Below are 26934 nucleotides of genomic sequence, written 5' to 3'. Positions count from 1 at the left end.
ACATTATGTTGACACACTTATTCAAGGTGACTTTTAATGACACACAACCTACATACCAACTCACAAGTGTGCCCTATACAGTCTATATATCCAATATCACACCTCCTGACTGAGACGGTTCGTACAGATAAGACCATCAATCAATGTCACATCAGTATGAGGAGCTTTAATTCCATAAATAAAGAAGAGGGATGTAGATTTTAGGCATCTGGAGAGCCATGTAGGACTATTTAAAAAGAGCATCACTATGATAAAATATGAATATTGTAAAGTTTGTTTAGCCCTGATCTACATGTCTCCCAAATCTGTGAGCCAGTAGTGATTCTGTCTTGCAACATGAAGGCCGTCTTCAGTGATCCGTGTCCGTTTGAAGGAGATTCCTCCAGCCGGACACAGTGAGAACACACACAGCCCTGAGCCTTCAGCAGTAAATCACACTCTCGCAGCTCCTCCTCTCTTTCTCCTCTTCATTTCTCTCTTTATATTTTTTTTTCTCCTCTCTTTTCATTTTTACTGTGCAGTCAGGAATGCTCGCTCTACAGGGTGGCTGGTGTTCACTGGAGCGCCTCAACTCCCATGTCTCACACTCATCCCATGTGTCTCCTATTAGCTACACTCAACCAACAGAGGGAGGGACAGAGAGAAAGAGGGGGGGGGGGGAGTCAGAAAGACGGGGGGAGGGGGAGGAGAGTGAGGAATTTGATATGCTTTGTGCATGAGTGACTTGTATAAAACAAAGACGGGGCAAATAGTCTGAATGTATGCGAGAGAGACACAGAGAGAGAAGGGGGGGGGAGAAAAAATAGTGCACGCATGAATACGCCAGAGACTAGCAAAAAAAGATTATAATTTATTTCCAGATTTTTTTGCCTTCATTTGCATCTTGTTTCACAAGTTAAATTGAAAATAAAAATAAAAACCAACCGCCATACCATGAAAATGTAAAAAAATAATACAAATAATATGTACTGTATATATAATTATATCATTATCAACAAACAGACGACATTAATCATAATAACAATACTATTGATCATAAACATAACATAACACTAAATTGCTGGTCTCATGCATATAGAACGCCCCTCAGATACAAAGGAGGGGGTAATTACTAAAAATAGAACCAAAAGTTCCACCAGTTCAGAATAAGCGCCTAGCTACATGCAATGACATAAAAGAGACTCATGTACACATTCCTTCTGGCATCAAGTAATTTACACATACTGTACTTCACTATTGCCGCCCCCGTCTAATATACTGTACAGAGCACGATACAAAACAGGACTGGAGTTTGAGAACATTATGCAGGGAAGCGCTGGAGTCTGGATCTTCAACGTGGTGCAGTTAGCAGGGACAGCGTGCAACGCTTTCACGCCTTCCTCCCTCTTTTGTTATAATCCTTCAAAAATCTTCTTGTTTTCTTCCCCGTCCATTAGTCCAGCTTTTGCTTCGAGTCTTTCTCCCTTCATTGTTTTCAGTGCTTTTCTTTTCATTTTTGCACACATTCTCCCTCGTTTTTTTTTTTTTTTTTGTTCCTCCATGCTGCTCTTTGTCATGCCCCTCCCTCACAGGGTCTTGTCACTTTCTTTCTTCAGGTGACTAAAAGGTCAGAGGAGAAACCACATAAGAGTGCAATTTGAAGTTAAAGGTCACAGCTCAGGTTGGGGTTGAATTTCAATGCAGAAAATTGCAGCTTTTACTCCCAAAATAATGTTTTAATTTAAAGCTTTTTTTTTGTAACCATAGAGCATATTTTACAGGCTTCAAATACACACATTTTTCAACACTTATGTGCAGAAAAAACTCTCTGTGCCACACAGCCAAGCCGTCCTATACAGCCGGGATGTATCAGAATATTGCCAGCTTTCTAACTACTTTTTTTCTTTGTTGGGCTAGCCAATTGTAACAAACTGATCGACAGCTTGTGAACATGCCCAAGGCTGCCAAATGTCAGCATTACTAACCTTGGGCTTTCATCTAAAGCAACAACAGCAGCGGTGTTATTAATTTGTGTTGTTTGTGGACTCAGCCGCTGATTAAAGCTTGTTAAAAAGCCAATCAAAATGTAGTAACCAGACATGTAGGTGTCTGCTACCTGATGTTTCCCAATAAAGGCTCGAGATTTTAAGACATTTCTCCATGCAAGTCAGTTGTTGCAGGTAGATTCACAGTGCAAAGTGGGTAGAGGGAAAGATTGTAGCCAATGACTCGTATTTACCTGGTGAACTAACACTGAGTACAAGATAAGATGTAGATATAGAAAACATAGCTTTGGGTCTCAGGTCAGGTTTGGGTCTCAGAGTCTGCAGCACCAGGAGGGTTCAGGCCTGGTCAGCACCTTAAGAACACTGGGGTGTACTTTTAGGACAGTGCACCAAAATTATATTATATACAGTATAGTGTCCATAACATTAGACCTGAAACTATTTATGCATCATTCCAGTAGTTAGCTTTAGCAAAAATGCCAAAATGTTGTGGTTCCAGCTTCTCAAATGGTTAGATTTTCTGCTTTTATAAGATATATAAGATATATCTTTGGGCTTAGGATTGTTGGTTGAACAAAAAAAAGCAATTTGAAGACAACTTCTTGGGAGATATTTTACATTTTCTAGACAGACTTTCACAACTAAAGGTGTCGACCAGGGGTCATTTACTAGCTTTGTCCAAGGGCCAGAATTTTTCTAAGCAGACATTGTGAGGGCCTGACTTATATATGTATATAATAATCTGATCAATACTTGTTTCAAATACCATAAATTTTTATTAATTAAAAAAAAATAAACAAAATTAAATGTCAAATAAGATAAGGTTTGAGTTTGTCCCCATTCTTGCATGAAGATAAGGCCCAAGTAGCATCCCATTTATGAAAGACTGGAATTAATTTCAGCTTCACTAATCCAATCTAATCCGCCCAATCTGTAAATTTTGGGTTAATCAACCACCCAAACTCCACCTGACCTGCATACCACCAACTTTTAGCATTACAGTAGCACAATCCTCAAGACTGAGGACAAAGACACAGACTTAGTGCTGCAGCGTGTGTATGTGAGAGACACAGTGACAGAGAAAGGGGAAGAGAAGGTGGAGGGTGGACTTCTGTGTGCCATGTTTATGTAAGTTATTAATAACTTACTCAGGATGCAGCTTTGTTACTTTTAGACATTTAATATTTTTATAGAAACCTTACTGAACCCGCTGCATCAAATGGATTCATAATGTCTTTATCACCCACGGGTCAAACGCACATATTTGGGGTTGGTCAATCATTCCTAATTAAATTATTTCCATCTCAATTTTTGGGGGGTTGCTTCATTATAGGACAGACAAGATAGATATCCTTTATACTGTATCCTAAATATTTTTTTCCTCCTCACATTTTCAGAATTAATTAATACTAGTGCAATGCCCGTTCAAAACCTGCCTGTTCAGAACAGGAGCTATAATTGCTTGGCCTGTGGTGTTGCTGCTTGCAGCTTTCTTGAGAACGCTCATCCAAACAACTTCACACTCAACACTGCACTTCTGTGGATCCTGAACAATACACCTGGACCCAAACAGCTATACAATCATTTTGATCTTTAGATATTTGAATTATGTTGCTATTTTTAATCATTGTCTGCAACTCATTGGTATACTACTTACTTACTGTGTACTTCTACTTCAGAGGAAAACATTACACTACATTTACCTGACAGAGACATGTTACTGGTTACACTGCAGATTCAGATTTCACTCACAAAATATAATAATTACAATGTGATGTTTCATTATTTATTAAACTATCCAGCAATATATCAGAATTGAACGCTCCACATTAAAAAGACATTACGTAAATTTAAGTATATTGTGCCTTCTTTCATCACTTCCTATCATCATCCCTAAACACATCCATTACATTTTATTTCACGCCTATATAGTGTAGACAGAAACACTTGACATCATGTATAGCAAACGACTTATTTAAATGGTGTAAGTGCCACAGAATAATTTAAGAGTTGACAAAACTGTTTCTGAATTTAGTCCAATATTAGGACTTAATTCATCAACAACAGTTTGTCTGTTATTGAATTTTAAAACATTAGGCGCATAAAAAATGATTTTCATTCTTTCATATTTGGTGACACTATAGTGTATAAGTATTTTTCTTTTTAGTGTTGCACTTTGTAGACGGTCCCTTCACACTTGGCTCACACCAGGTTGTACAAAGACAGTAGGGCGATGTTATCCGTCCAGCTCGGATGACGGATTGTTTCGATGAAATGTGGCTCGTTAGCTCGATTGGAAAGAAGCGTTATTTGTGTTTTATCAACATTTCGCTAATGAGTTATTGATCCAGGAAGTTCGACTTTGTGAATATCTTAACAATTTTAAAAAACTACTTTAGTCAGGCAGCTGCTGTCCCCTCTTCTTGGTGCTGCACACCAGCACCGAATCTTTCAGAGGTACAGAGTACAGGACAGTACGGGCCTCCTTTCCTCCCTGGTTATAAGTTAATAGGGCAAAGAAAACATCACAGATCTACTGCTGGTCAGAAACACGGTGACATATACATGACAAGACATGACATGCTCAACTGAAGTCCTGAAGCCCCACCGCTGCCACTGCACAGAGTCGCAGAGCACTGTTTGCTTGTTTATTCAAGGTTGATTAAAACTGAACGTGTCAACCATCCAAACTGCACCAAATTCAAAAAGGTGAGTTGAGTACCCATGAGTACGCTCACCAAGTGTGAAGTAGATCGGATAAACGGTTATCGGGATATGATTCCTTGCTTTAAAGTTAGATTCTGTGGGCTGAATGGAAAGCTTTGATGGGCTGGATGTGGCTCGCGGGTCGGCACTTGAAGAGTTTGTAGGATTCAATGGCATCTGGCGCTGAGGTTGCAGATTGCACGATCAACAATAAAAACAATTCTTACTTGCATTCTTTCAACATATATGTAATCCATACTGCATTAATATTGGCAGTTACAACACACAGAGCCTCTGTACCTGTAATACTCGTCCTGGGTGAGGGAGTGGTGGTGATGGTGATGGATCCACTGTTGTTCCAGGGCCAGTCTCTGGATCTGCAGCTCTGCGCTCTGGGCCTGCTGCATGGCCTGGAGCTGATGGGCTGCCGACATGGGACCAGTGAGGGAGGAGGGCTGGGGCAGGTCACGGAAAGGAGCACCTGTAATGAAAAAAAAAAGAGAGAGAAAGAGGAGGAGCAGGTGGAGATACAAAAGGAAAACCACGGTCAATCATCATCATCACATTCAAAAAGTCTCTTCATAAACTTTTTAGCACTGTAGAGTTTTTAGAGAAAAAAACTGAACAAGTACATGGACGAGGAGCCTTCTCCTCACCGAACAGCTGTTGGCGGAGCACCTCGCTGTCAGTGAGGGGGTGAGCCAGGATGGGGGTGCCGAGTGTGGCTCCTGGGTAAGGGAGGCGTGCCAAAGGAGACCCCGACGCCAACGGGTCCATCAGGGGGTGTACCCCGCCCGTCGCTGGATGCCAGTGATGTAATAGGAAATACAAAGATATTTAATAAGAGTAAATTATGATTTCAAAACAAAGATAATGCACACAGTATGTCACATTACATTATTGCTACATTAAAGGTCCCATATTATGCTCATTTTCAAATTCATTCTTGTATTTTGGGTTTCTGCTAGAACATGTGTACATGTTTTAATGTGTAAAAAACACTTTATTTTCCTCACGCTGTCTGCCTATACCTGTATTCACTGTTTACCTAAAACACAAAAGGGCTAGTTTGCTCTGATTTGTGTTTCAAGGTCTTCCACATCTGTGCTCTTTGCATTGTCATCGCAGCCACAACAATAATTGTAATTGCACTGTGGGTATTGTATACAGTATTGTATTATACAGTGCAGTTGTGACATCACAACTTCATGGAAGTCCTGACAGCTTGTTTGAAGGCACAGTCTCTGAATATGGATTGTGTGCATTTCTCTGTGAACTCAGCATTTTGATACTTTCACTGTATTTATATAGCACCCATACCTGATTCGTAACAAAAAATAACATAGAAATCAGATTTTTTACAATAATGGACATTTAAAAAGACGCCTGATTCTTGGTAACACACGAGCAGCTGAGACGGTTGAATAAAGTGGGAGAAATCTGGATTCTGGAGGCAACACATTCAGTGAGCATGATGGCTTTTGCTAAAGCGTAAATGTGAAATTAAAAAATATTGATATGCATATTTAAACTTTAAACATGTAAGAATATTGGAAACAAAAGGCCTCTCTTGTTTATCAAACACTTTCTGCTGGATAATGTTAACCAAACTGAGATCTGAGTAACTTTGAACATTTGAACAAATGAGTCAGATGTCTCAGCGAAACCTATGACCCAATATCACTTGAGATCAAAGAATACCTTTGTTCAGGGCTGAATGACACTAATACAAAACAACTTATAATTAAAGGATGATGTTAAAGGATGATGTTGGCAATGTTCTTTGATTTTCCTACTTCTCACTATTCCGTGACTTCCTCTGCCTTGTCTGTGGAAAACAACCTCAAGCCTATTTGTTCCTACTGAAGATGGAAACCTTTAAAAATGGGTCGCAAGTATATCGTTATATTTATTTATTTATTTTAAAAGGCTCAGCAATTCATAAAACAGCTGGAAAATGTAGTTTTTAGCAAATATCACTCTTACTGAATAGTGCATTTGTTTGGGACTATTTTCAGCCAACGATTAAAAAACATTTGGTGTGTCAATCAGAAATACGCTGCAGCCGTGTTCATTATAAAGAAGCAACGTGTCATGCAGTGCAAAAGTATGGATTTTATATTTGTTTTTTATAGTTTTTGGACAACAATGATCTATGGCAGGGAAACTGAACTTCCTTTGCTTGGGGGCAACTTTTGTAAAGGTGCAGGGGGCCAGGGGCCAGTTAATAAACATCCATTAATAATATTTATCAGCATACATATATATATATATATATAATTAATTGCCTCTTTTAACCTTTGGACATTTTCTGTCCTCATTAATTTTTTTTTACCAAAGGGCAAATCCAGTTACAGCAGCCCCACACAGGTCGGATGTACGCAGGGGTGTTTTAGGATTTAGGGCATTTCAGGGTTTAGCCCGGACCTCTATTGGGGGCTCTGGGAATCCACCACTGGCACCTCTATAGTTCTATTTTAATTAACTTTTATGCACTCATAATGGCACATAATTTACATTAAAAGTACAAAAGAAATTTCCCAGTGTTCCCAGGTCTACACTGGAATATTGCTAGCCTTATCCTTTTACTTTTAATTACACAAATCTTGCACACCCCAATCTTTAAAATTGACTTCTTGACTACAAAATGTTTCCATAGTAACACATCTGTGAAATCTCAAGGCAGTTGATAGTGACAATAACATCATTTGTAGTAGAAGTGGTTAGTACCTGTGTCTTGCTGGTGCAGGTGAAGATGTGAGTGGATGTGTGAATGCTGGTGATGATGAGGTGTCACATTTAACATCTGAAGACGCCCCAGATTCTCTCCTCCACCTCCGTTTCCACCAGTTCCTCCTCCACTTCCCCCTCCTCCTCCGCCTCCTCCTGCTCCGTTTCCACCACTTCCTCCCCTTTCTCTCTCCCTTTCTCTTTCTCGCTCTCTGTCCCCAAAGGCCGGCAAAGCTGCTCTGTCTCTCTCCCTCTCCCGCTCTCGTTCCCCACTCCTGTCTCGCTCGTAAGAGGCGGGGGAGCGAGTGGGAGTGGGGTAGTTCTCAGGGGGAGCGGCTGGAGCAGTGGCTGGTGGCAGATGAGAGGACAGGGAGCTGGGAAAAGAAGAATGGGGGACCGGGTGATGAAGTGAGGAGGCGCTGGAGGTCGGTGGAGCAGGTGGAGGAGGAGCTGGCGGAGGAGCAGCAGGGCCTGCCGGGGCTGGGGGTGCAGCCGGTGGTGCAGATGACGGGTGAGAGGGGACAGACGGTGTTAGGAGAGATGAAGGGGGTGGATTGGACAGGGTCTGAGGGGCAGGAGGGTTGGGAGGTCGAGTTACTGGGGCCAGGACCGGGTTCTGGAGGTGTGGGGGGCCAGGGGGAGCTGGGGGAGGAGGAGTGCCATAAAGTGCCACCTCATTAGCTCCTGCTGCACCTCCTCCAAGTAGCAGGGAGTGTGCATGTGCATGGGCATTGGCATGCGCATGGGCATGAGCATGGGCATGAGAATGAGAGTGAGCAAGGGCGAGAGCTGTAGGATCAGGTATGGCCCCTGGTGGGTAAACCCGCTCATCGCTCTTAAATTCAAATCCTGGCTTTATCCGCTCTCGATGTGCAGCTACCGCATGAGGGAAGCCAACTCCTCCTAACCCTGCACCCCCAATCCCTCCAGGTATTGGGCCCCCTGCCACCCCAGCATGACCTCCAACACCTGGACCACCCTCAAGGCTGCCACCATACAAAAAGCCCAGGATGGCTGCAGCTGTAGCTGCATCAGTAGGCAGGTGATGCGGGTGGGCTAAAGCATGATTCTGAAACTGAGGGAGGAAGAATGAAGGGTGGACGTGAGGATGGCCATGGTGAACCTGTGTGTGGTGTGCCTGGGCACGACTCGCCGCCCCAAGTGGTGACATGGCATGAGGACGAGCATACTCGCTTAGGGTTCTCAGTGCTGGGGTGTCAGGGCCTAAATATGGACCTCCTAAACCTATTCCCAGGGCTCCCTGAGGGCCAACCACTGTTGATGCCCCACCCATGGATGGCAGGAGGAGGGAGTGGGGGATAGAGTGAGCGAGGGTGGGGTGGAGATGGTGTGCTTGAGCAAGGTGAGCATGCGGGTGTGAGGGATGATGCTGGGGGTGAGGGGGAGGGTGGGAGACAGAGTTGCCCGAGGAAGAGGAGGAAGAAGATGAAGGGTCGAGGATAATAGAAGATGAGGAGGGGAAGAAGAGAGAGGAGCCCTGGCGGCCTGCTGCGGAGGCGTTGACATCCTTCTGCTGCTGCAGGGAAAAACAGTAAAGGACAGTAAATCACCTCTGCCCTGATCTGCTTTACTCCCCTCCCGTTAAAATGACCAGTTTAATCGACATCAAATCCATTATATCTGACACGCTGCATAATTATCACGCTCAAATGTGCACACCTGTAGATGTCGATCCAGCTCCCTCTCACGCTCACGCTCCCTCTCTCGTTCCCTCTCTTTTTCTCTGAGGTCTCTGGCCCGCTGCTCGACCTCCCTGCGAGCCCTTTCGATCACCTCATTCCTCTTCTTCCACAGTTTGGAGCCGTCCAACGGGACAAAGAGGACATCACTGCGGGCGCAGGAATTCCCACTGCCACGATCGAGGACCTTGTGAAACCTGGACACGAGTGACACAGCAGGGGAATAGATCATTATCACAACCACCAGAATCACCATCATAACAATCACTGTTACTGTTAATTACATCTAATCACATAAAGAGGGACTGAACAGAGTGACGCACAGTCTCAAATGGGATGATGATGCAATTTTGACTTTACCGTGCTGATTGGCTGGCGTGGATGGGAATATCAACAGATTTGGGTTCAGGAGACGGGCTTCTCAACACAGGTGGTGGGCTTTCAGTCTCTTCCCTTTCCTCTATTGGCTCCTCTTTGATAACAGGAGTGGGAGGTGGGCCCGAATCTGAATGTCCGTCTCCACCAGGAAGTGAAGAACTGGAAGCCGGGGTTGAAATGCTGTTGCTGGCCGAGTTACTAAGAGGTGGAGGTCCTTTAGAGACATTTTGAGGCGAAAGCGATTGCGAGTTGGTATTGCTGCTGTTGGGTGCGCTACTGTTGCTATTGCTGTTGACCATGTTACTGCTCCCATTAGAGTGATATGTTCCACTAAAGGGAGGGTGGCTGTTCAAAGTGCCGTGGAAAGGGGAGGGACGACATCCAGGCGAACAGCTGGATGACACCCCTGGCCCAGGAAGTGGCATGTTGGGTCCAGATGAGGAGCCAGGGGGAAAAGATGAGAAGCCTCCCATCTGATTTGTGGATGGGCTGGGTAATGGAGACAGGGGTGTTGGAGGAGTCTGTGCAGAGGACTGGTAGTGTGGGGGACGTACATTGGGTGCCAAACCTGATGGAGGTGGCTGGGTGTGGGAGCTTTGAGGTGGGGGTAGAGGAGGGGGTGGAGGGGGATAAGGGGCATTTGGAGGGTGTCCATGATGGCTGGAGGAAGAAGAAGGAGAAAGCGCAGGAGGCTGACTTGGGCCTCCGCGGTTTTGGTACAGACCAGACTCTCTCAGGGTTGAGTCTCTCTCTCTGTCTCTGGGCCCAGACTGGTAGTGGGGGTGAGATGGGTGGGGGTGATGGGTTCCTCCAGGCCCTGAATACTCTCTTCCCAGGTTTGGAGCCACCCCAGGGGGACTGAGGTACTCTCGATTTGTGCCGGTCGGAGGTGCCCCAGCAGGAAAGTCTTTTCCTCCAGTGGGAGGATACTCTCTGTGAAAGTGGTCTGCTCCAGAGGAAGGGGTTTGTGCCTGGTCCATGGGAGGAGGGAAGTCTCGGCTGGATGAGTTTGGGGGATGAGGGTGGGGGTGTGGGGGCAGGGAAGAATGGGAAGGGTGACTGGGGTTGCTTTGGGGTGATGCAGGTGGGTCTCGGTTCAGCATGGGGGTGACAGGTAGCCCGCTGGTTGAACTTGGGGGGTTTCCTTGGGGGATGGAGTTATTTGGGTTACTGTTGCCTACAACCTCTCTTGTCTGTCCCCCAAACTCCCCCCATCTGCCTCCATCTTTGTCTCTAGGATGCCCCCCTCCAGTTCCATTGGGGCCAAAATCCCTACTCTGGTTTTGGTTTGGCAGAGGAAATTCCCTTCCTGCATCCCGATCCCTGTCCCTTTCTCGCTCCCTGTCTCTGAAAGCTGGACCAAAGTCTCTTCTTTCAGAACCCAAGTTAGGTCCATCTCTCCCCGAACCTTGGAAGTCCCGGTTCTGACCCACTGGCAGACCCCCAAATTCCCTGCCTTGGATGCTGTTGGACCCACTCATCCCACCACAAGCAGTATTACTATTACTCCCGCTACTATTGTTGCTGCTGTTGCCAATGGGAGCAGAGAACTCCCTGTTGATCTCCCTCCCTGCACACTCCCCCCTCACTCCCCTCTCCCTCTCTCCTGCAGCCCCCCTCTCTCTGTCCCCTCCCCCTCCAGCATACCTGGGAAGGTACTCCCTGTGGGGGTGGGGATGAGGATGGGGGAGGTAAGAGGGGTGGGAGGAGGAGTGGCGAGAGGATGGAGGGTTGTAAACAGAGGGAAGTTGCTGCTGCTGCACTGGGGGCTGGTGCTGTGGTTGGTGTGGGTGGTGGTTGCCAGGGTAACGGGTGTAGCCCCAGCTCCCCTGGCAACCAGTTGCTGTGCCACCCTGCCAGCTGGTGGAGCTGTAGTGGTGAGGGTGGGTAGAGGGTTGGGTCTGAGGCTGGGACTGGGACTGCGGCTGGGGGCCAGTCTGCGGCAACAGAGAGGGAGGAGTGGACTGAGCCTTGTCCAGGAGTTTGTCTGCCTTTTCTATTTTGTCTCTTTCTATCTTAACCTCAGCAGGCAGGTTTTGTCCCCCGAGCTCTAATGGTTTCAGGGCAGGTGGAGGGGGAAGAGGAGGGGGTAAAGAGTGGGGAATGTTAGGGCTGTTATGGGCAAAATCTCCTCCCGAGATAGTTGTCTTGGACACACACTGTGTGCTGGCTTTGGAATTCATTCTGCTGCCGCTTAGTGCACCATCAACACCTGTCGGCCCGCCGTACTCAACTTTACACATCAGTTTGGAGTCCAGGGAGAAATAGGACTTCCTCCCACTATTGCTGTCATTTGATGAGTCCCCTGCTCCACGGAGCGAAGGAGTCAGACCAGAGGAAGAGCATGGAGCAGAGGGGGGCTTTAGAGACGGACAGTCTTCCATCCGTGCATCCACATCCCGCTTTTCTCCATCTCCACAGGACTCCTCCCCTCTCCCCTCCCGTAGTGCTCTCCTATCCTCCCCTGCCACCTTCCCGACTCCTCCCTCCTTGCCTTTCTCCCGTTCCCTCTCTCCTTGCTTTGGTGAGTCAGGGCCATCCGAATCAGAGTCCAGGCTACCCAAAGGGGAAGCGGAGAGACTTGGGGACGAGGAACGATTGTCCTGGTCTATATCCCGCCCACTGCTCAGACTACTGCTGCTATTGGCCAGGCTCCCTACAACTGAGCTCCTACTGCCCTGGGATTGGCCGTCTTCGTTGTCACTCTCACGGGATTGGCTGGCAACTGAGGTTGGAGGTGGGACAGTGGAAGGAGCCGAGCTGTCAGTCGAGTGTGTTGATGTTGGAGGGTTTGGGGTAGAGGCCGAATCCTGACAAGAAAAGATGATTTGCGGATGAAAAAACTGGATGAAGTAAAACTGTAAATTTTGTGAATGTGGTGCTGTTGTAGAAGCAAAGACTACAACTGTTAACAGCTCAGACAGTGTCTTTCAGATGATTTAGCTGAATCAAAGCTTCATAATTAGTCTTTATATAACAGGTTGATGAAATGTAACACAAACCTGAACTTTCTGCCTCTTTGGAGGAGACACAAGTTCCTCCCCCTCACTCTCTGATGAATCATGCCCTTGTGATCTGCGACTGAAGCGATTTCCAGCCAATTCCTCACCAGCACCTCTTTGCTAAAACAACACAAGACTTTTAATTCTGTTGCGATGCTTTTGAATCCCTAATAGGCCTATGACTGTTTTTAGAACAAAGCAACACTTGCATGCACACGCGCACACACACACACACACACACACACACACACAAAACATCAATGTCAGACACGAAACATCAAAGATTTCAAAGAGCTACGTTGTAAAACACACTATCGAACAATACTGACACTGCAAGGGTATGTCTGTGGCAATCATACTGATGACTCATGCACTGACAGCACACACACACACACACACACACACACACACACACACAAAATTCAGTACACAGGCACCGCTCTTTATTGCTTGTGGCTTTTGTAGTTGCATGCACACACATAAACTTATGGCCAAAACAACAACAGGAGAGACAAAAGAGGTGTGCTCTAACCGTCTGTCTATCGTTGCGTTCAGGGCGAGTGGGGCTGGGGTGCGGGCGTCTGCCCCTTCTCTCCTCACTCGCCCCCCGCCGGCGCCCACTGCGCATGGGCATCTGCAAAACCCAAAATCCAGTAAAGGGGAAAGACATGGGGTGGAGGGACAGCATTAGGGTAAATCAATGCAGAATTACAGGAATAAGTAGACATACAAAGAGAAGTAAGTGTTGATTTTGGTGAAAATAGAGTTAATAAAAACCAAAAGAAAAGTCAAGTTTGATCAGTTCGAGGTGGAATGTAGAGAGGGCAACAACAAGTGGAGAATAAAAACAGCAGAGAGGTGAAAAGACAGATAGGAGGGAGCAGAGGAAACGTGGAATCTTACAACTAAACAAATAATTTACATCTTAGTCATCCTGCTTATTTTGAAATACTATCACATTTTGAACTAATTATGATGTAGCCACACTCCCAAACGTACTAGGCAGGTACACAATCCCTGACCTCACTGTAAAAAACAGACGAAGGCCTTGTTCGTACCGATTCTTTGTGAGTCCGTGTTTTCATTATTTCTTCTTTAAAACGCCCATTTTACAACACAAGCCATTGCAGGGTCTGAACTGGTTCCTGTTGCTTACTGACTGGGCTGTGTGTGTGTTACACCATGAGAGCTACCAAAACCTGTGAAGAAGCATAAACAAAGAAGGCATTATTCAGTCTTTATCCTTCAGAGAGTCCAATGTTGTGCTGAAGAACGTTAGTGAGGGATGCAGCGATGAGCAACATCGCTTGCCGTCTGCACCGAGTGTGGAGTTCAAGAATTTGACGTTATGGAAAAACCAGTTTTAAAACTGCAAAAGCACTGTTGCAACATTTAAATTCCCAGCATGCTTCACACTGTATCGGCACAACTGCTTTTCACTGCGCTCCAAACTGTTTCCTCTCAGGCTTCTGGCTTCACCACAGCAGTGAAGGAAAAAACACTCAAGCACAATAGGTTAACCCACTCGCACTAACAGAATGCATGGGTTTAGTATAATTAGGTGCTATAACATTCAAACAACAGATATTGAGAGCAGGAGCCGAAGAGGTGCTGTATTTTGGATGCTGGCCTGCTGAAGACTCTAGCAAACATCTTGAGAATATGTGACCACACCCCCCTCCTTCCACCTTCACCACAACAGCCAAAACCCACAGCCACTTGTGGTTAACCCACATGACCTGGTTGTAGCCGGCACAATCACATTCTTATTTATCCATCCAGCTAGCCATAAGGGAAATGCACAATGCCAAGATCCTTTATCCATTCGGGTGAGCCTGACAACATAGGTGGACTTCTTTGCAAGGGCTCGCCTAATCCATTCATTCATGTACCACTATGATGAAAAAATGGCTCATGTATATTGAATGAGGATATAAATAGTCCACACCACTGGATGGGAAAGAAAAGATATATTTGGCCGAACAGTTAGCAGAGCTATTGTACACTCTCTGCTGTGCAGCCAGTAAATATAGTAGCCACTGATTTTGTGTTGATTCCCATAAATCCTGAAGCAGCTCCACTACACATGGCTATGCATTAATTATTAGTGCATGCTGCAGTGACTGATCCAATCAAAGTACAAGCTCAACTGTCACAACCACACTTCATATGCATAACAGCAACAACATGGCATTTACAGGCAATGCAGTGAAGGCACAGTCAGCCCTGATTAACATATGACCAAGTTGGTCACACAGGAAACATCCAGTGCCCGGTGGGTTCCTGTACACATAATGCATCTCAGTTACAGGTGGCAGCTACTGGCCTGTCTGTGGTCCTCTGGCAGGTCCTTGTCCATGGTCAGTAAACAACTAGGACGCACTTACATACACCAGCATTAACATCCCCCCATGCATGCTCACACGCGAGCACGCACACACACATACACACACTCACAGCACATGCATTATCAACAAAGTGACCACTGCATGTGATGCAAAGCAGCAGCATGCAGTTGCTCTGCTTACATCACCAGCGAGCGAGCGAGCACTGCAACGACTCTTTCTTCTTTCTTCCTGCAAATGTTATTGATACACATGCAGAGGAGACCCGGCCAAAGCTGCTGCCGCTCCGCCGCCTGCCCCTCAGACGACCACGGCGGTACACGGTCCACCTACGACGGTGGGGGAGCCGTGTTCGAGCAGCACATACATGTTCACAATCAGAATGGATGCCTGTGCAGTGCTGTTTCTAGACGCTGCACATCTTTAAAAAAAAAAAAGAAAGATGATATGGAATGGCGAATCATGGGCATTTCGCACCGGCTCTCCCTTCCCCTTTTCCTCGCTGGAATGTGGGTGCGCGTCGTGCACTCTATTAACATTAATTCACCGGGACATAATTTGGCCATAACGCACGAGTATGATGATAATTAACGCACAAAGGGAAAAAATGGGAGGGAGAGCACAAACGTGGCCAGCAGGAACAGCTCCAAAACGCACAGCATAAGCATCCATTTTTCCCTTTTTTACTTACCTATAATATCCAGCGATGCGTGCTCTCACTCTCACTCTCACTCTCTCCCCTTTCCTTTCTCTCCTCTCTGTTTTGTCGTTTTATGTTGCACGCTGACACGCACACCTCAGAGCCCAGGCGTCTGTCAACACAGGCTTGTGCTGGCTCATATTGCAACGGACTCCGATAATAACAATAATGCAGGAGAAGAAGAAGAAATCTCTTTCTATTCGTTGCAGGGAAAAACAGGGGTGCCAACTGAAGACTACAAATTGATGCGTACCCTCGTCTCTTCCCCACCCCCTTTCGCCCCCTTTTTCTTTTTTTTTTTTTGCCCCCCCCCCCCTCTCCCACCGTACCTACTCCCCCTCTTCCTCTAAGACGACTTGCACTTTTTTTTATTATATATATATATATATATCCCCTCTCCGGTCTTACAGTCACAATTTTAGCGGAGGGGTGAGCCAGAGAGAGGGATGCACGTCGGGTGAGAGAAAGGGAGAGAGGAGAGGGCGTGATTTGCATGAGGAGAGAGGGGGAGGACAGAGGAGGAGACGGAGGGAGTAGTGAGGCAGAGAGAAGGAGGAAGAGAGGCGCAGAGAGAGGGCCAAAACTCTGAAGAGGGAGGGGATCAAGAGGGAGGGTCTCTCTCTCTCTCTCTCTCTGTCTCTCTGTTGCCGAGTCCCTCCAGAGTCACCTTTACTGTATGGAGAGGCTCTGCTTCACACTGAATAACTGGCTGTATCTCGCCATGAACCCTGAGGAGGAAGAAGAAATGTCCAACAGCTCTTTGTTCTTACAGGCCTCACTTATTTTAAACGCCAAACAAGCAGGAAGCAGCTGTGAGCAGAGAATACAGTCTGGTTGTGGGAGCATTTTACAGACAAAGTCAGCGACTCAACAAAGAAACCACCAACTCGAATAATTAAACAATTAGGAGATTAACAATTAAATCGTGCCCTCTTATGTTATCTGTCTGCCTGCCTGCCTGCCTGTCTGTCTGTCTGTCTGGGGGAAGCTTGCAGCGGTGTGTCCAGTCAAGCGGCTCTGCAGACCTCCTCCTCCCTCCTCCTCCTCTCCCTCCTCCTCCCCTCCGCTCCGCTGCTGTCGTTCTCTCCCTCTCTCTCCCCTTCATGCAGCCCCCTGTCCCGTCTCCTATTGTGTGGTAACCATGGAAACCGGGCCGGAGACTGTACTCGGTGCGCCTGCGCGGCTCCAGCCTTCCTTCATCATCATCACCAGCAGCCCGGCCCCGGCACGACGGGAACCGAGGCCTTGTCGCGCTCGCGCTCCCTCTGCTGCTCAGAGTTGGTAACGGTCAGCGCGTGAGGGCTGATGATCGATCTGCAGCCGCGCGCCGTTCCAACGTAGCGACAGCTGATGTGCGGTTATCAGGGGACAGGTGTGAGCGCGTGGCTATTATATATACCTTTATGTATATACTGTGTTTACTACCAGAACAATTTAAGGCTGATTTCACCATATATCTAAATCCTATATTAATGTATTTGTATGTAAAATGATTTATTATTATTAATAATTAATAATAATAATAATAATAATAATAATAATGATATTTATTTATTTATCTTATGATCCAAATTTTTATTGATTTTGGTTTGGGTGGTACATGACGGTTCTATTTGTCAAATGAGACATTCAGTCTTGACTAACAAAAATCAGTCAGCCAAAACATTAAAACTATTGGTGGGTGAAGTGAATAACATTGATCGTCTTGTTACAGTGCAATGTTCTGCTGGGAAACCTTGGGTCCTGGCATTCATGTGGATACTACTTGACATGCTCCACCCACCTGAACACCGTTGCAGACAAAATAAACCCCCTAATGGCAGGACAATGCACCATGCCACATCACAAAAACTGCTCAGGCATGACCCAAGGAATGGGATAAAGAGAGCTCAAGGTGTCGAGCTGAACTCCAAATACTCAAGATCCCAACCTGATCGAAAATTTGAGGGACATGCTGGTACTTGGATCTGACCTGTTAAGGCATGGACACAGGACCTCTGGAGGGTGTCCCTTGGTGTCTGGCACCAGGGCTTAGCTGGGTTGTGAGGTGGGGTACCAGCATGTCCCACAGATGTTTGATCAGATGGGGTTCTGGGGAATTCGGAGGCCAGGCTGATGCCTTGAGCTCTTTGTCACGTTGCTCAGACCATCCCTGGGCAGTTTTTGTGGTGTGGCATGGCACCTTGTCCTGCTGGGGGGCGACAGCTACTGGGGAGTGCCGTTGCCATAATGGGGGGTGCCTGGTCTGCAAAGGTGTTAAAGTGGGTGGAGTGTGTCAGGTGGCATCCACATGAATGTCAGAACCCAAGATTTCCCAACAGAACGTTGCACTGTAACAAGATGATCAGTGTGTTTCACTTCAACTGTCAGTGGTTTTAATGTTTTGGCTGATCAGTGTATTATAATATATATATAAAAGAATATACACAGCAAACACAAAAAATTGGCAGGGCAAGACAAAACAAAAATCACACTTCCAGGCCCCCAGACAATGCAAAACCATTCCAAAAATCCCCCAGTCTGGTCCTTGAGCATGGTTAGTCATCCCAGTCAGCACAGATACATAAGAGGCAGTTTTTGTCATATAGTTGACCAATTCTTTTATTTCTGGGGGCTTCGTTGACTTCCAATACTTGAGTATTGTTCTAGCAGCTGTAATGACTCCAGCCATAACAACTGACTGTTTCTACTTATTAAAGACCAGTGCAGAGGTGGTTTTCTGGTTTTCAGCCATATTTAATTCAGTGATTATTTACCTGTAAAGCAAGAGAAGTGATAAATGACACAGCAGAGTGCCCGTTTAAACAAATGCACAGAGAGCTTTGGTTTGAGTTAACATGTATCCAGTTCTTTATTAAGCACAACCTTATACCTTACAGACAGACACAGTGACAGGTACAATTTTGTAGCAAGCTGCTGAGGGTTCCTATCAGAAACGACGTGAGGAAGAGGAAGGAGAGGAAACAACAGGGCACAAAAGATCAAAACACGTCTGCAGTGAGTCAAAATGAGACAGTCACAGGGTTCAGGAAAGAGAAAGAAACTAACGAGTGCATCGGGGGAAGTGCTCGTCTGCTGTGAGGTGAAATACTTATTTTTTCCTCCAGGCTTTGTTCAGGATTTGCTGCAACCGGCTGTAGTCAATTAAGTCAATCACTTGCTGAAGCGTCTGGTCAATATACTGTAGCTACAGTACATTATCTGTGCATTTTAGTTATCTGGAAACTAATGAGTCTCTTTAAGCGTCTTAATGTGGTTAGAGCTTTACTGAAACAGGTGTCGTGATTTCATTATGTGCCTGTCAGGGAAATATAACATGGTTTATATGTATGCTTTCTTAAGTGGCACTGCTGATGGCACGAGCACTTAAAGGGCACTGGGGTTGCGGAAGTTGTGCCCGGCAAAGCGAGCCTGGTCACCCAGCTCTTCCTCAATCCTGAGAGGAGGAAGAGGGGGAGGTGAGGAAGAGAAAGGGAGTGTAGAGCAGGTTAGTGATTGTGAAAGAGGACAGTAGCAGATGAAACAAAGAGGGAAAGAAGAAGAGAAAAATAAAAGCATGAATGCTATAAGAAGTGTCAAAGATTGTCTACAAATATACAAACACAAATCAGGTTTCGAACACTCACCTCATTAGCTGATTGTATTTGGCCAGACGCTCTGATCGACAGGGAGCGCCAGTCTTGATCTGAAGAGAAACATGGACACCAAGAATCACTAAGAGGTGCAGCTGCATTATTACTACACTTGGTTTTTCAACAAGCAACACTTATTTTTACTATTGGTACTAAGTGGTCTTTCTTTTTTAGATCAATCACATCTGTAAAATGTCAAAATAATGCCAACCACTCCGAAAGTATTCACATTTAACAGAAAAACAAACCTCTGCACTGTTAGCATTTTGAAGCTGTACTCAGCAAAGATTTCTTGAGATCTGATTTTCTGTGTTCTGTGGACTGACTAATCTATTTATTATTTCACAACTTCAATAACTGTCGAAATACTTGCATTGCTATAATTGAAACGCTCCGTACCCTCCTCTTCTGTTTATTACATTTCCTTATAATTGAGCTACTATTGCGCTGTTGTACAAGTATTATTGTTCTTTTGTATTATCTTGTTTCCAAACTGTACTGTTGCAGTGAAATGTTGCTGTGGTGTTTAGTTTCATTTTGGCTCATTAATGTACTGTGACGAAGTGACAGCTAATTTAATGCAATGATGCAAATGTAGAATTCTATTAGCAATGAAATTAGGAAGTGGAGAACAAACAGCCCTTCCCACAGTGTTGTGTGTGTGTCTGTTAGTCTGTTACCTGACCAGTGCAGAGGCCAACCACCAGGTCAGCTATAAAAGTGTCCTCTGTTTCTCCTGAGCGGTGGCTCACCATCACCCCCCAGCCGTTCTCCTGGGCCAGCTTACACCTGAGAGAAAGGGGCAGTTTAAAGGGACAATTCATCCCCAAATCAAAAGTACATATTTTTACTCTTACCTGTAGTGCTATTCATCAGTCTAAATTTTTTTGGTGTGAGTTGCCAAGTGTTGGAGATATTGACCATAGAGATGTCTGCGTTCTCTTGATATAATGGAACTAGATGGGACTCGGCTTGTGGTGCTCAGAACGCCAAATAAATACATTTGAAAAAGTCAGCAGCAATGTCTCTTTCCAGAAATCATGACCTGGTTACTCAAGATAATCCACAGACCTTGGTGTGAGCAGTTTTATGTAGGAACCATTTTTTTTCCGACTGAACTACACCTGCAAACCACATCAGCAATAAGGAAGCATGAATCTACTGCTAGCTCACCTCGCACCACTGAGCTAGGTAACATTACAGCTCAGCTGAGGAGGATGCCATAAATGTTTACATCTCCCAGTGTCATGAGTAGGAGCCTCTCTTCCATAAGTAGATGCTTCCTTCTGCACAGTGACACAGTTGGCAGGTGTAGTTAGGTAGAAAGAAAAAAGTTCCTACATGAAACTGCTCACAACAAGGTCTGTAGATTACCTTAAGGACCCAAGTCATGATTTCTGGAAAGAGACATTGCTGATTGCTGTTGAGTTTTTCAAATTAAATGTTGTGGCACTTTGAGCACCACAAGCCGAACGCCATCTAATTCCATTATATCAAGAGAAGGCAGACATCTCTACGGCTGATATCTCCTACACTCAGCAACTCACACTAAAACAATCTAGACTAAAAAATAGCACTACAGGTAAGAGGAAAAATAGATATTTTTAATTTTGGGATGAACTGTCCCTTTAAGTAAATATAAATATGAAACATGCTCTCACATGGCAGGCATGTACAAGGACACATGTCACAATGTGTATGCATCAAATACACACAAACTCACGCCTTGATGGCCTCTGTAACAGAACCAATCTGGTTGACTTTAAGCAGCAGGCAGTTGCAGGCCTTTTCCTCCACGGCTCGTTGTATCCTGCGTGGGTTAGTGACGGTCAGATCGTCTCCGACCACCTGCAGAATTTTTGCAAGAAAGTTACAGACAGACAAAGTGCATGTTGTTGCTCATAGCAACAGTATCATGTCCACTAAACCCAGGAAGTTTGTCATTGCAATACATACGTAAATCCAGCTCTAGCTCATGGACATCACATAAACCAATAATACTAAAGGGGAGCTCCACTGATTTTACACTTAAAGACCAGGTTGCATTTAAATTCAGTGCAAGGAGAGTCAATGAAATACGCTATTGAGTTTCATTACTGGCATTTTCTTAAAAATCAGGATATCTTGACCTCTGCAGCATCAATTTTGACCATGTTTATGGTTGAAAGTGCAACACTCAATGGCCAGAGTACCCATTTAAGTACCTAACTAATTCACATCCATATAACAAGAACACAGTGTACCTGGATGCCCACTGAGGCTGTGAACTGTGACCAAGCCGGCCAGTCGTCCTGGTCGAAAGGATCTTCAATAGACACCACTGAAGGGGAGAGAAATGGGTAAGTCTAATATTACAACCTTTGAGAGCCCCTCATTTTCTCCATTACTCACCTACAAGTCAATAGGACCAGAGCACCACTGACATAGCCAATAAAGGCCCTAATGGGGGTAATGTCTTCAAATGCACTCACATTACACAAAGATGCACACACACACACACACACACACACACACACACACACTTGCCCACACAAGCAGGAAGCACACCATTGACAGGGTAAAGAGCCACATCAGAGTAGGTCCCTGCTTGCCAAATGTGCACTGTAGCGCATAATTAAAACCTCTTTAACAGGCCCAAGTGTCGGGAGGAGAGACCGGGCCATGGAGACACCAAGCTCTCTTGTTCTCTCGGCTTCTCTGTCTAAAAGGTGATGAAAGAAATATGGCAATTGAGGACATATGAAAAATAGGCTGATGTGTCCCTTTACTGATAGAGGTTCAATCAGCTGTTAACACTGGCGCTGTGTTTCCATGAGCCTTTGCATGGAGGCTCAGTGATCTGTGGAAATCAATACGTTTCCTGTATTTAAAAGGAACGGTGTGTGAGATTTTAGTGGCATCTAGTGGTGAGGATTGCAGATTGCAACCTGCTGAAACTTCTCCTAGCTAAAGTCAGTGTTTGGTTTATACGTTCAGGGCATCTGTAGGAACATGGCGGTGAAAATGGCAATCTCCATAGACAAGGACCCGTTCTCTATGTAGATATAAATGACTCATTCTAAGGTAGCAAAAACACAATGATTCTTATTTTCAGGTGATTATACACTAAAGAAAGCACACTTATTATATCAATTCCATTTCTCCCAATATATATACCCACAAATCCTACAAGGTCCCTTTAAAAGTCCCTGACAAATAGGAGTTGTCCACATCAGACAAAAGCTATGTATTTCTGATGTTCAGGACATCAGAACACACACCTGGGAAGTTGTTGATGAAGCCCTGGTAGATGCTGGCCAGCTCGTCACCACTAATGTTGCGGGCGGCATTGGGCGGAGACTTAAAGTCCAGGTCATACTTGCCCTCAATGAAAAACTCTGAAGCAGCAACATCCATCCCTATCACCACTTTGTCTGTGAAGCCAGCTTTCTCTATGGCAGTCTTTATCAGCTCCAGAGCTGACGGAGAGAAACAGATAGATATAACATTATCGGAAATCAAGGGACGGAGAATATTTTACACCTGGTCGAGCTTACCTTCACTGTTCTCTTGTATGTTAGGGGCAAACCCTCCTTCATCTCCCACATTTGTAGCATCCTGACCATATTTTTCCTTGATGACGCCTCTCAGTGTCTGGTAGAGCTCCGCCCCTACACGCAGAGCATCACGGAAAGACTCCGCCCCTACGGGAAGTACCATGAACTCCTGCATAGCCAGCCTGTTCCCGGCATGGGAGCCCCCATTGATCACATTAAAAGCCTGAGTGAGGAGCAGATGAGATGACATTGTATTTGGGCTTTTGTGTTTGGAAGAACAATAAAAAAACACACGGGACTCACAGGAACTGGGAGAACCAACTCTCTGTTTCCAGCCAGATCAGCAATGTGGCGGTACAAGGGCACACCTTTCTCTGCTGCGCCAGCTTTGCATATAGCCAGTGATATTCCCAGAATAGAATTGGCCCCAAACTTAGCTGGGAGAAAGACAGAGGCGGTCACACAACACATTGGTGCAGTCAGTGACCAGTGGTGCGGAAACATGTCATTGCACATATATGCCATCATCACACATGGGATGTGAACAAGGCCTACATTTGTTTTCAGTGCCGTCCATTTCAATCATCTTGTTGTCCAGTTTCTCCTGCTCCAACACACTGATCCCCTGAAAAATAAAAAACTATCAGAGTTCTTTATGCTTCACCATATTGTTCAGACGATTCTGCTTTAAAGCTACAGTTTGTAACCTTTATCAAAATAACTTCTATCGTATTTGCTAAAATTGTCACTTCATCCACACATGAGACAGAAAGTCTGTGGAAAAAAATGTGTTCCTCCTCCTTGTAATGCTTCTAATGGAATTTGCTAGAGTCTACCATGGTGCCAAAAACAACCAGTCAGAGCGGAGGAGTCTCTGATGCAGTTGTCAGTTATGTAAATAACTGCTCATGAACTGCAGTCAAACTTTCAAACTGGGCAGCACTGATCAAATATGGATCAAATTTCTTTTACTGCATCGCCTAATTTTCGCCTTGGAGGTTTTTAGAAACATATTTTAGTGTACTGTTTAGCTGTAAAATGAGAATGTTTGCTCCAGCTGGTGAGCAGTACTTAATTTGGGCTCGACTGTTTTCAACATGGCAACCAGCTCACAAACCTTCTCATTTTACAGCTAAACAGTACACTAAAACATGTTTCTGGAAACATCTGAGACTTCAGATAGGCAGTACGGTGAAAGAATCTTGATTCATATTTGATCAGCGCTACCTTGTTCGACATTTTGACCACAGCTCACGCAGCCGTGATTGAAATGATTGACTGCTGCGTAAGAGACACCTCAGCTCTGATTGGTTGTTTTCGTTCACATGTGGTGGATTCTTGCAAATGCCATTACAGGCACACCAAACCAACATCAAAGAACTTGTGGCGACAAAAGCTGACTATTGCTTCGCCTCATGTCGCCTGTGTCTTTGCCAAAAAGCTGCACTTGAACACACCGCAAAGACTACATCCAACAGCCAACTAGCACGAAAGTTCTGCACCTGCTTGAGAGGAAGAACCAGCAGGCAGCGTTCTCTGCATACATCATTCAAGAAGGGAGACTGGAAGGCAGACAGGATGGATTTATGATGCTAGTTAGCTAATTAGCACATTAATAGCACAAACCGATGATAAAAGAACAAATATTTACAGTGCGCCAGCGAACAATAACACAAACAGTTATGAATCCATTTCTGCTAGAGATGTCAATGTTAAGAAAAATAATCTAACCTAATATAACAAGTTTGTTTTGAATCTTACACCCTCTTGACTTTAGCAGTTTGTTTACTTTCCTCACTTCTGTTTCGCCTCTTGTACACTGAGCTGAACTGCCAGTGAGAGGGATTTCTCTCACCAACTGGCTCCATACCACCAGGCTGGATCAGCCAAAAAAAGCAGACAATGACTGACCAGTGCCAACTGTGTGGGACACACTGAAAAACTAGGGTGACAGGCGCTCACCCATGGCGTGTCATTGACCAATACACGTCTGCTTGGTGTGTCGGAGCCATAAGAAGCACTCTGAGGAGGAGGAACATGATTGTTTTCACAGATTATTGGTCTCATGTAATACTGTGTGGATACAGTGACAGTCTCAGCACATATGACAAAAAGTTATTTTCTAATAGTTACCCACTGTAGCTTTAAACTAATCAAATGCTGCACTGCTACTCACAGACTGGATGAGGGCAGGTCCAAGGGTGTCATTAATGTGACTAACAGCTTTGGTTACACCTTAGACAGCAGCACAGAGGGAGATATGTGAAGCCATGGGAAACTACTACCATCAGTCCACATTTATGCCACAAAACCACATAAGGAAAATGTGCAGAGCAAAAGCAGAATACAAGAGACAGAGGCACAGAGGATACATCTCATTATAAGCGTTCACCTTTGCCCTTGTAGCGAGTCTTGTCTCCATCTCGGAGCTCCAGAGCCTCGTAGATGCCAGTGGATGCACCGCTGGGCACGGCAGCCCTGAACACACCTGTGGAAAACACAAGGTTCATGTGTAGGGGTGGAAGGTTGAGGCGAGAAAGGGTAAAAGGAAGCTCGTGCAAATACAACCTTGATTATCATTTGAGGTTTAGGTGCAGTCAAGCCAATTATCAGACAATTCCACGACTGACAGTGCAGATACAGTACATGAGTGATGCCTTTTTGATGGATTTATTTCTTAACCTTTGCCAGTGTGCAGATCTACTTCCACAGTAGGGTTTCCCCTGGAGTCCAGGATCTCCCTGGCAACAATATTTACTATGGACATCCTGTAAAATAACAAGAAAAATAGCTTTATTGAACCATTTGTACAACACATTACAACTCAGCGCTCATACATCAAATCGTGAAATCACTGGATCTTATTTTGTTTTTTAAAAAGGATGAGTGTGAGCAAGGGAATCTGCGTACGAAGAGACAAGATGAAAATGGGAAACAGCAAACGTCAAAAACGCATTTCATTAACAGCCTCAATTTCACATTACAAGGACTTCACACCCTCTTCCTCTTCCTCACATTGTGATGATAGTGACGCAGCCTTGGGGATGGAAAGCTGTGGAAAAGATGCTCCCTAGGAAGATGCTGGCACACACACACAGACACACATACACAGAGACACACACACACACACACACACACACACACACACAATAATATATACACAGAGAAGGAAACATAAATCAAAAGCTAATAATGCATACCTATTTATGAATCTACTGTCAACCTGTTCCGGACCACAAGCCAGTTCAATTTCTGTGCTGTTTCAGTCAGTGATGGACCAATGGAGAGATGATACGGTGAGAAAACACAGAACAGGAGGAGATGAGGAGGAGGAGGTGGTGGAGGTGGAGGAGGGAGGAGGTTTAGAGGGATGGAGGGAATAAAGAAATAGATCAATCTTTTTAAACGTTACCTGCAGCGTATTTGAAGCCTGGTGGAGAAAGTGAGCGGATGTGGGCGAATGAGAGGGAGAGACAGAGGGACGGGATGGTGGGAGGGGATGGGGTGAAAACGTATGACACACAGGGGGGAGGGGGAGCGTGTGAGTCATTGGAAGATGCAGAGGGGAGGGGAGCCAACAAAACTGAGAGGAGAAAAAAAAAAGAGTGGAAAGATAAAGTAGAATAGCAGAGGTTATATGTCTTGTTCTAGTGAAGCTGCAGGAAAATGTTTAGGGAAAAAGATGTGCTGTGATTTGCACTCTTAACATTTCTTCTGCATTTAACATCATCTCCCAGACTTCCTACAAGTCCTGTCTTTGACTTGGCACTGCTTGCTGAGAGTACATCTGCTCACAGCTAACAAACCACAGTAGCGCTCATGACGTGTGCAAATATTGTCCCAGCAAACTGCTAACATGAACATTTAATCTGTCGTTGCTGCCAAATCCAGGCGTTGCTGTTATCCTGCAAAGAAATGTCATAACTGAACTGAAAAGTAATGGTTTGCTGGGAAAAAACAGAGACAAACATCTGTATACTTCAGATGTGGATGACAGGCAGAAAATAACAGAACAAAGACGCGAAGAGGACGACAGATCTGAGCAAAGACAGCTGCACAAACGAGCTGCCTTGTCGGAGAACTTTAGAGATCTAATGATGGGGATTAAAGGAGACAGGAAGACAGGTAGACAGGTAACAAGAGCAGCAGCGCACGCTGGAGAGAGGACGTACATTTAAAAATAGTCGTGGATGTAATTAAAGATACAGCCAGTGCAGAAG

At 45.2% G+C, this 26934-nt stretch overlaps 2 protein-coding genes across 7 annotated transcripts; both read right to left on the bottom strand.

Annotated features, from left to right (window-relative positions):
• Window positions 1–837: 837 nt before the first annotated feature.
• On the bottom strand, window positions 838–15761 carry atn1 (atrophin 1). 4 transcript variants are annotated; one of them, XM_033640682.2, is made up of 10 exons: window positions 15538–15761; window positions 13560–13700; window positions 13034–13135; window positions 12502–12621; window positions 9482–12309; window positions 9102–9318; window positions 7422–8958; window positions 5324–5491; window positions 4992–5172; window positions 838–1599 (listed from the first exon to the last, which is right to left on the bottom strand). In XM_033640682.2, exons 2-10 carry the CDS (start codon window positions 13584–13586, stop codon window positions 1566–1568), a joined length of 5214 nt encoding a protein of 1737 aa, XP_033496573.2. In that variant the 5' UTR covers window positions 13587–13700; window positions 15538–15761; the 3' UTR covers window positions 838–1565. The 4 variants fall into 4 exon arrangements, with proteins under 4 accessions (XP_033496573.2, XP_033496576.2, XP_033496575.2 ...); XM_033640685.2 differs by having other exon boundaries at window positions 5348–5491; XM_033640684.2 differs by having other exon boundaries at window positions 7422–8955.
• A 2611-nt stretch (window positions 15762–18372) lies between these two features.
• Window positions 18373–26224, bottom strand: LOC117266484 (gamma-enolase-like). 3 transcript variants are annotated; one of them, XM_033641714.2, is made up of 13 exons: window positions 26127–26224; window positions 25397–25482; window positions 25107–25202; window positions 24891–24949; window positions 23270–23339; window positions 23018–23151; window positions 22715–22937; window positions 22439–22636; window positions 21422–21498; window positions 20902–21026; window positions 19859–19967; window positions 19173–19231; window positions 18373–18982 (listed from the first exon to the last, which is right to left on the bottom strand). In XM_033641714.2, exons 2-13 carry the CDS (start codon window positions 25479–25481, stop codon window positions 18913–18915), a joined length of 1305 nt encoding a protein of 434 aa, XP_033497605.1. In that variant the 5' UTR covers window position 25482; window positions 26127–26224; the 3' UTR covers window positions 18373–18912. The 3 variants fall into 3 exon arrangements, with proteins under 3 accessions (XP_033497605.1, XP_078027790.1, XP_078027789.1); XM_078171664.1 differs by lacking the exon at window positions 26127–26224 and adding an exon at window positions 25915–26054; XM_078171663.1 differs by lacking the exon at window positions 26127–26224 and adding an exon at window positions 25730–25750.
• Between the last annotated feature and the right edge of the window lie 710 nt (window positions 26225–26934).

The sequence above is a fragment of the Epinephelus lanceolatus genome, chromosome 10 (assembly GCF_041903045.1).
Source record: "Epinephelus lanceolatus isolate andai-2023 chromosome 10, ASM4190304v1, whole genome shotgun sequence".
Taxonomy (NCBI): domain Eukaryota; kingdom Metazoa; phylum Chordata; class Actinopteri; order Perciformes; family Serranidae; genus Epinephelus; species Epinephelus lanceolatus.
The sequence above is the reverse complement of the archived record's forward strand: the minus strand, read 5'-3'. Positions and strand labels throughout refer to the sequence as shown.

Bases quoted from the DNA above. Each gene is read 5' to 3' on its own strand.
- atn1 (XM_033640682.2), bottom strand. From the start codon at position 13,586: ATGAAAACACGGACTCACAAAGAATCG. The intron at 12,310-12,501 runs GTTTGTGTTACA...TTTTCTTGTCAG, and splicing joins CAAAGAGGCAGAAAGTTCAG to GATTCGGCCTCTACCCCAAA. The intron at 5,173-5,323 runs GTACTTGTTCAG...TTTTCATTACAG, and splicing joins GGAGAAGGCTCCTCGTCCAT to GTGCTCCTTTCCGTGACCTG.
- LOC117266484 (XM_078171663.1), bottom strand. The intron at 22,938-23,017 runs GTGAGTCCCGTG...CTCCTCACTCAG, and splicing joins AGTTGGTTCTCCCAGTTCCT to GCTTTTAATGTGATCAATGG. The intron at 18,983-19,172 runs GTGAGTGTTCGA...TCCTCCTCTCAG, and splicing joins AAATACAATCAGCTAATGAG to GATTGAGGAAGAGCTGGGTG.